Source organism: Hemicordylus capensis, chromosome 4 (genome assembly GCF_027244095.1).
Source record: "Hemicordylus capensis ecotype Gifberg chromosome 4, rHemCap1.1.pri, whole genome shotgun sequence".
NCBI classification, from domain to species: domain Eukaryota; kingdom Metazoa; phylum Chordata; class Lepidosauria; order Squamata; family Cordylidae; genus Hemicordylus; species Hemicordylus capensis.
In genome coordinates this window covers 320,052,198-320,061,513 of record NC_069660.1, presented here as the reverse complement: position 1 = coordinate 320,061,513, position 9,316 = coordinate 320,052,198, and the positions used below count along the sequence as shown (strand labels likewise).

General features: G+C 59.0%; 1 protein-coding gene across 1 annotated transcript; it reads left to right on the top strand.

The window, feature by feature from the left end:
- Window positions 1–9,316, top strand: LOC128322012 (uncharacterized). Its single transcript, XM_053242675.1, has 3 exons — window positions 1–472; window positions 1,608–2,650; window positions 8,149–9,316. Exons 1-3 carry the CDS (start codon window positions 259–261, stop codon window positions 8,647–8,649), a joined length of 1,758 nt encoding a protein of 585 aa, XP_053098650.1. The 5' UTR covers window positions 1–258; the 3' UTR covers window positions 8,650–9,316.

The window sequence follows — 9,316 nt, the reverse complement described above, 5'->3', positions numbered from 1 at the left end:
TGGCAGGCCTGGCGAGGAGACATTGGTGAGCCCAGCCGACCTGTGTCTCACGCGCACCCCTCCCTTCCGACCGAGGAATGCAAGGCCAGGAGATGGTTGTCTGCAGGAAGGAACCACGCATGATGCTGTGCTGACATCACAGTGGCCACCAGGCTCCACAGACCCCGCTGGGGACCCAGGGAATGTCCTCCAGCATCAGCTCTCTGAGAATTCACCTTGGCCTCTGGGCCCAGCACCAGGGCTTCGGGGTCCTCCAGCATGGCCCACTCTGGCTGTCTCCGGGGCAGCGGGTCTCCAAACACTTGCAGGGACAGGGGAGACCACCGGAGACCGGGCCGGGCCAAGCCGCTGCCTCGGGATGCTGCAGAGGATGATGACTGGGAGACCGACCCAGACTATGTCCACGATGCCAGCAGGCCAGGAGGCCACCAGCGGGCAGCGCGCGAGATCTCGACAACCTCGATCATTTCTGGTAGGCACAGAAACGGATGCAGCCAAGATTCTAGGCAGAGAGAGGTGGGCTGGAAGCATGCGGGGAGGGGGAGAAAGTTGGAGCCCCCATGGCTGGCGTTGGGTCACTCTGGATGAGTGGGAGCTTTAGGGGGGCATGGGAAGGGGCTCCCCGGCGTGGGTCCCCAGATGTTGTTGGACTACAACTCCCATCATCCCAGACACGGTGGCTGGCCATTGCATGTATATATGTGTACTCACAGGCACAGACGCAAATGTTACGGTTATGAGACATCCATAATTTGATTCTTTTTAAAATTTGGTTTGATTTGATTTGATTTGATGTGTTGTAAACCACCCAAAGACGTAAGTTTTTGGCGGTATAAAAATATGTTAAATAAATTAAATTAATTAAATATACCGCCCTTCCTCAAGTGGCTCAGGGCAGTGGACACTAACATGTCCCATTGGTTTCAATAAAACGTATGAGTGAGTCAAGCAGTCTTATTGCAATTAAAGGGACAAGTGTACTTCTCCTGTTAATTCCAATGGGGGTAGGTTTGTGTGGGTGTAAGCCAATGACTGGAACAGCCTGTCTCATAACTAGAAGGCTTGAATGTGTGTGTGCAGACACACACACGAAAGAGCTCTATGGAGTACCTGAGCTGGACTGTTGTTGGTGACAGACCAGGAATGCACTTGTCCAAAAAGGCTGGGAACTCCCCACCTGGATGGACAGTCTTCACTCTCTTTCTGGGCTGGAGGTTGGTTTGGCCGGTCGTCCCCAGAGCCGCCTGGCTACCTACCTCCTCCTCCTGCTGCTGCAGGTATGCCGCCCCCTCTAGCTTTGGCAGCCCCTTCCTCTAAAACATGCAACATCCTTCTTCTTAAATATGGACTGGGGAGGGGAGCAGTGCCCAGGTCCTGCCCCCGCTTCCAGGTTCCTGGCGGGATGGACGCACCCTTTCACCGGGAGGCTCCCCTGCAGCCGGCCAAGCAAGCAGCCCTTCCTGGGCCTGATCCGAGGTGTGGACTCTCATCTCTGACACCCCCTCAGTCGGTGCCTTTCCTCAAAGGGAGGCGCCCCATCCCAAGCTCTAGGCCTGATGGCGGAGTTGTGGCTCGTTGTTTCCCTGAGTCTTGCTGTGGTTTTCCAGATCTCTCGAGGGCCATCCGTGACTGCAGCCTGGCCACCTCCAGCCCCCAAAGCAAGAAGGAGCCTGCTGGCCACCAAAGCCCCCTTCCGGGCTGCCAAGATGCTGGGCAGAGCTGGGCGAAAAAACCCCCACGGGAGCGCCACCGGCAGCAGGCCCGCTCTTCCCCCGGCCTCGGCATCGAGAGGTGCTCCGTGTTCAACCGCAACGCTGTGGAGACGCTGGACAACTTCTTCTCTGGGAAGCTCAAAGCCTGGGCCAGTGACACGGCCCAGCTCTCTGACGGCTACGAGAACATGGAGGCTCTGCAGGAAGAGCCGCCCGGCCACAGCACGCCCCCGAGAGGGGCTGGCAAGGCGCAGGCCGGGGGGGCTGGGCGGACGGGCCGGAAGCCGAGTCACAGCCGGGGCCCGCAAGCCCGAGGAGAGGTGGCCGGGCGTCCCTCCCGCTCTCGAGAGCAGTCCGGTCCTCCTCCCGGAGCGTGCTGCGGCCAGTGCCTGGGCCCGGGCCTCGTTGGCAAAGGGGAGGCCTCGCCGGCAGCCCTGCCTCGGAGGCCGGAGGGCAGCAGGCCCTCCACTTCTGTGAGCAGCTCGGCCAGGATCCTGCCCCAGTGCCGGATCGCCCACGTCCAGAGCTGCAGGGCCTGCCAGGTGTTCAACCAGGACCCTCCAGCAGGCAGGGAAGAGGCCCTCTGCTACGAGGACTCCTCCGGCGGGGGCCCACCCCCACGGCAAGAAGGCGGCAGAGATGGCCTGCCCGCTGCCCGCCGGAAGGGCCGGACGGGGGCTTCCTCCCAACGGCCACTCCCAGACCGTCTCTCCAAGGTCCAGCAGTGGCTAGAGCAGACCCCAGTGGAGCGGCCTGCAGGCCTGACCCCGCCCCAGAAGCTCGAAGGCACCCGCTTGGCCGCCTCGGACAGGCCTGGAAGGGGTGCTGCGTATGGCCGGCTGCACCCGAAGGAAGGGGACGCCTGGGACAGTCTGGAGCCCCCGGCAGAGGCCAGACACACCCGGAAGACCCACAGAGGGAGGAATCCCAACCAGCAGGTGAGGGGGCCGAGGGGGGAGCCCTGGTCACAGGGCAGGCCTCAGGGGTGGGCTGGGGGGCTGACGGCAGCGGGGGCTCACACACACACACACAGAGGTCTTTGCCAGGGTTGGCTGTGGCTCAGCAGCAGAGTCCCTGGCAGCATCTCCAAGTCGGGCTGAGGGACACGGAAGCTTGGAGAGCTGCTGCCAGTCAGAGCAGAGCAGACTGAGAGGGCTGGACTCAGCGCTTCCTGTGTTTTAGCAGTGGGCGGACACTTCCCAGACCAGGGGCACGGTGCCTCAAGGAAGCGCGCCTCTCGGGTGCCTCCAGCAGAAGAGGACCCTCCTAGGAAACCGAGGAGTCCCGGGCGCCCAGCCTGAGCCACGTTGTTCCCCCAAACTGCAGCACCCACAGGGGGCCCAAGGGGGCCCGGCCTGAGGAGCCATCCGGGGCCACCCCTCTGTGACCCCCACTGCTGCCCTGCCACCCTGGAGGCCCCCCCCCCACCATGGCTTGTGCTGCCTCTGCCGCTGGCCCCGCCTGGCTGGCTGGCCGGCTGCTCCAGGATCCCTTTTCCTGCTCGACACAAAAGCGTGAATTGGGGCCGCCGGGTTCTACGGCCGCCCCAGCGCTGGTCCCCCGCAGCTGCTCTCCCAAGGCCTCCTGTCTGCAGAGCTTCATTGCTAGCGAAGGAGAGGGGCCTCGGAAGGGGCCCCCAAGTGAGCTGGAGGGCATGGCCAGCACTGCCTGCTTCCTGGCCCGCCCTGGTTCTCCTCCCCCCATGCCCCTCCCTGGCGACCTGGCCTGGAGACCGAAGGGGGCCTCCTGCCTGGCGGCCGCTGAGCCCAACCCCTCCCCAAGAGGCGGGAAGAAGATGCTGCTCACACCTCTGGGCCAAAGGGCCACAAGCCTTCCAGGGCTTGCCTCTCTTTAAAGGCTGCCACAGTGGGTGGGGCGGAGCAGGGGGGGGTTGTGTCAGTCCCCGTGGAGGGCAAGCCAGGCCCTGGCCGCCTCTGAGCATGGAGGTCCCAGGTAGCCACCATGACTAGTAGCCACGGAGAGACCCACCTGTCCTCTGTGGAATGGCCTCGGTTTGCAGCTAGGAGAGGCAGTCCAAGAAGGGGAGAGGAATTTGCTGCTCCCTGCCCTGGAGGAGCCTTCCCCCTGGGCAGGCATAAAAAATGCAGGCAGCATCAGAAATGCAGAGGAGGGAGCCTCTGCCCGCTTGACAGCTCTCCTAGGAAATGCTAGATCCAGACGCATGATGGGAGGGGCTGCCCAGAACTTCTCATCGGGACTTAGCATATGTAAGCCAAGAAGGCCATTTGCTTTCCAATCATTGGCTCACATCCTCCTGACCAAATTGACCAGAGGGAGGCCCACTGAAAGGCAGCCCTCCTTGGGAGTAACTCCTGAGTAGGACTACTGAGTAACTGAGAACAGATGTCAGCCATTGAGCCTCAGTAGTCCTCGTTTGACTACTGGTCATAAATAAGACGATAATGAGGGGCTGAATGGTGTAACTCGAGTTGTTCCTAACAAAATTACTTTGGCAAGTAATGCTATCAATGGAAAGATGTGATCACGCAACACTATTTCCAGCATCCAGCCCTTTGCTATGAAACCCAGGAGGAGGCCCCATTTCAAATGTCCATTTATTAATAGCGTGCAGACAGTAGTGCAGGTGCACCTAGGTAAGTTTGGAGCCTGGACCTAAAGGCCTGTGGAGCCCCACCCCGCAACCCAGCCCACTTTAAGGTAGATAGCCAGATACTTTATTTTGGTCATTGACCAGCATACAAGTTAAGCATCATCACAAAAAGGCTGTTGGAGCACACTCACACACACACACACACACACACACACACACACACACTGCTGCCACTGTCTCCAACCTGGTAGCATCTTCCAAACTACTTCTAATTGGTGCGGGGGGGGGGCAGGGAAGGGGAAATGAGAATGGATAGAGAATTTAAGATAAAGAGCTAAAGAGGAAGGAGGGAAGGAAGGATAGGCAAATAAGAGGAGGAGAAAGAAAGTGCCTTGCACAAAACAGAGAGTATTTTCTTTCCCAAACCATAGTTGAGGACTGAGACTGTCTCCCACATCTATCTGTATCTCTCTCTAAGGCATGCCCATAGCTAAGCCCATGTGTGGCAGCTCTCACAAGAGGTTGCAAGCAAGCTGCTGGCAGGGGGAGAGGAAAGCAGCAGTGCCAGACAGGCTTGCTGGCCGGTGGGAAGAAAACAGCGGTGGCTGGCGGGTGGGTAGCTGGCCAGGAGCAGGGGTGGGGGGAGGAAATGGTGGTGGCGGGCATGGGCTGGCAAAGAAGACGGCAGGCAGACAGGCAGGCAGGGGAGAAAACGGCAGTGGGCGGGCAGGCAGGCGGTGAGGGTGGTGGGGGAGAAGCAGAGGTGCAAAGGCTCTGCGCCTGGCCCAGCTAGTTTACTTCTGTTTCTCTATTTGGTGGGGCAGGGGTTTGGCGTGAACAGAAGCAGGGAATGAGAACAAGCCACCGCCACGGCCACGGCCACCCAGCCCCTACAAAGGCACCCAGTCAGCCATTTTTAACAGTTCTTGACGCAAGCAACAGATCCCTCCTTGAGTCCCATCACGCACACACTTGCTCTCTCACTCCAAGACCCCGACCCCCAGAACAACAGAAGAACTCTGTACTGCACCTCCCAGTCCCTGGTCCTTTCCTCTAGTCTCTTGGTGTACTGTGGGTTAAAGGAGGTGTCTTGCAAAAAATGGATCCGTTTTTTTAATTTCCCAAATCACTGTTGAGGACTGAGACATCCTCTCCCCCCCCCCCCGCGTCTATTTCTGTTTCTCTGTTTGATGGGAAGAAGTTTGAAAAGAAGCTGGGACTGAGTACTATTAGCCACTGCCCCCCCCCACACAAAAGCACCCCAAAAACAGACCCTAACAGAAGCAACAGATCCCCTCTTGGAGTCCCAGGACGCTCTCTCTGGCTCACCCCACCACCACCACCACCACATCCTCTCCCCCTTGAGCTCACAGCATGGCCTTGGGCCACTTGCTTTTTCTCAGCCCAACCTACTTCACAGGGTCGTTGTGAGTATAAATGGAGGGGAAGCAGATGAAGCTGCTTTCCACTGAGTCAGGCCATGGGTCCCTCCCACTCCAGGCCACCCACACTGACTGGCAGCAGTTCCCAGGGTCCCAGGCAGCCCTCGCCGGAGATGCCAGAGGGTCTGAACCTGGAACCCACTTCATGCAGGGCATTTGTGTTCTTTCTCAAAAGGACAGCTCCATCCCTGAAGCCATCTGCACTCCCTGGGGGATGGCCAGGGGAAAGGAGAGAGTGGGGGATTCCAACAGTGGCAAGAAATCGTGTTTTGTGCATGTTTCCTTTCTGTTAGTTTCTGAGCCACTACCCATGTCTTTACGAGGACTTCCCAACAGTGGGAATGTATGTGTGCCCTGCAGGTGACTGCAGGGGAGGGTGCCTGGGGGGGGGGGAGCAGGGGGGACCGTGCAGGACTCCAAGTTCTGACAGGGCTTATAGGGTTAGCAGGGCATTGTTAGACCTCGGGGGGAGCACCCTCTCCTTCCTGGCCCCAAGGGCTTTCTGTAGGCGAATCGGTCCACCGAGGAGTGTGAATAAAGATGGGGAGGAGGGAGGAGCCTGCCTGCCATTCTGAGCTTGGCGCTTTTGAAGTCAGGATCCAGAAGTGGCCCTCTTGAATGAATCACCCAGCCTAATTCAACCTTGCCACGGAATCCCACGGGCACCCTGGCTGCGCACGCCTTTTCTCAAGGCAGAGCCAGGCCCCCAGCGAGCGGGGCCAGAGCTGGCCGCTCCCCTTTTGCCCCTGCAGATCTTGGGAACTGGGCTGTGGGCTACGCCGGGGAAATCCCACAGGCCTCCCAAACGTTCTGAGGTGCAAGAATGTGAGGGGCGGAGGAGCAGACAATTCGGAGACTGGCTGGCCTTCCATGCAGAGCAGCCTGTTTGGAAGCAGCAGCCTTCTGCCATCTATCCTGCTGTGCGCAAGGGGACCGGTCCAGGGTGGCGACTTGTTTTTTAAGGACTATGCAAACAGCAAGTAATAACGGCAGAGGTACTCGGCTTGCATTGAGCAGACTGAGGGAGTCCAGGAGAGGTCTTGTAAAGTGTGCCGTTGAGTCAGTGTCAACTCCTGGCACCCAGAGAGCCCTGTGGTTGTCTTTGGAAGGTTTTCCATCGCCATCTCCCGCAGAGTCTGAGATGATGTCTTCCTATATATCCAATATATCTTCCTATATTGCTGCTGCTGCGGTAGCAAGCCTGAATTGTCCCCTTTGCTAAGCAGGGTCCACCCTGATTTAGTAGCAGTAGTAGTAGTAGTAGTAGTAGTAGTAGTAGTATGCTTATTGTGGTCACAGGCCAGATTATCAAACAATAACAATTAATAGCATTTATCAGAAAATTCAAGAATTTCAAAAGTTTACAAAACCACAAACTGTTCAAATTACTAATACAGTCTTTACGGAGCTTCGACACCACAAAACAGAACTTTGCCACATTATCTGAAATTACAGGTTTGAAATTGGCCAGCATAATTTCCAAATAAAATTGGTCTGTGTGACCAGGATAAATGGCTAAAATAGGAGCAATACCTTTGGAGCGAGCGTCCTTATAAAACTGGCAATAAAGAATAACATGGGTGATTTGCATTTTGCATTTGCATGGGAGACTATGTGTGAGCACTGTCAGATACCCCCCCCCCAGGGGATGGGGCCGCTCTGGGAAGAGCATCTGCATGCAGAAGGCTCCAAGCACCTTCCCTGGCATCTGAGAGAGTCTCCTGCTTGCAAACCTGGAGAAGCCGCTGCTGCCAGTCTAGACAATACAGAGCGAGATGGACCAGTGGTCTGGCCAATGGTAGAAGGCAGCTTCCTATGTCCCTGTGTTCGCCTGTTCTTTCTCAAGGAACACAGGAGACTGCCTTCTGCTGAGTCAGACCCTTGGTCCATCGAGCTCAGCATTGTTGACACTGACTGGCAGCCGCTCTCCAGAGTTTCAGGCAGGAGTCTCTCCCAGCCCTGCCTAGAGATTTTCACCTGGGACCTTCTGCATGCAAAGCAGATGCTCTTCTACTGAGCTACAGCCCCCGAAATCAGGGTAGCTCCTCTTACATAGAGGAGCACTCCAACAGTGCAGCACCTGAACGGGGTTGACAGCCCCTGGAACAGCCGGGCTGTGGTTGGGTTGCCCAGGCGGCAGCCGGAAGCCCCTCTGGCCAGGGCTAGCAGTCCCTGGCAGAGGCTTTTCTCCTACTGCACAGAAATAAGGAACTCAGAAATAGGAGATTCAACCGGTGAAGCATTCCCTCTCCCTGAATCTTCACCTGCTGAATTCCTTCAGGTCTTGTAGCTGATAAGAGACACAGGAACCCTCACTGGGCAAGAAGTTGGCCACCTCGGGTGTTCCTTCCCACTGACACATGGGGACGGGGCTTGGCAACCTCAAGTGTCTCACGTTTCCCCTCCTCCCTGTCCTCTTTAGCCCGTGGCACGGATCCTGGCCTGCGACGACACGAGCACTTCCCCTGCCACATGCTCCTGCCTGTACTGCGAGCATCAGAGGCCCTGCGCCCAGCCGGGCAAGCAAGGGCCGGACCCCTCGCCAGAGGAAGTGGCAGTCCAGCTCCAGGCGGAGAACCGAGTGCCCCGGATCGTGGAGGCTTTCGAGCGGCGGTCCCTGCGGGAAGCCAAGCGGGCCGAGCGGGAGAGGGCCTTCCAGTCTGCCAGGCAGAGGGAGCCGGAGAGGAAAGCCCGGGCGGCCAAGGTCCCCAGGGACGCACGGCCAGATCACCCTCCGGCGAGCAGCGGCAGGGCCCGGAAGCCCCCCTCCCCGGAAGAGCTGAGGGAGCGGCCCAGGCCGAGGACGGTGTCCAAGGGAGCCGGAGGAAGGCGGGAGACGCACCGCCGGAGGAAGGAGGGAGAGGCGGGGCTGCCGGCGGGGAAGCGGCCCAGCTTCATGGACAGACTCCGGGGGTTCTTCTAGCACAGGGGGCCGCCCCGGAAGGAGCTAGGCAGGAGGCCTTTGTGGAGACGTGCCGTGGCCCTTGGAGCCGCACAGAAGGGGGCTTCAGGGGATGGGGGCGGCCTGGGAGCCCCGAAGGGAAGTGGCCCTCTGGCCCTCTGCAGGAGGAGGGCAGAAGCCAGGCACGGAGCCGCCACAGGAGACAGGGGCATCCCCAGACCCCAGCCAACCCCCCACTGCGGGGCCTGCAGGGCCTGAAGGGACCGGGGCAGGGAGGGGGACTAACGGAAGGGCAGGGAGTCCCAGCACTCTCTGCCTGTCAGCCCTTTGGCACTGGGGGCTGAGTCTCTGCAAGCCAGGCAGGCAAGTCTGTGGGGCCCCTGAGTGTGCTCGGGAAGAGCCGTCACTCTAGATGGGGCACAGCAGTGATGCCCCGCTGGCAGGAATGCCGCCTATGCCCTCCGCTGGTGGCTGGCTGCCTCCTGAGCACAGGACGCCCGCCCCCCCCCCCCGAGGATTTGGCATGGGGCGAGAGGGCTTCAGGATGGCCTCTTCCACAGAAAGATCGCACCAGGCTGAGAGGAGTCGCTGGCTTTGCCGGATCAAGGCCACCCAGCAGCTCTCCTCCAAAGAGAGAGAAATGGCTTCTCAGCCAGGCTGGGGTGTGAATTGGAATAAACGTTGGCTA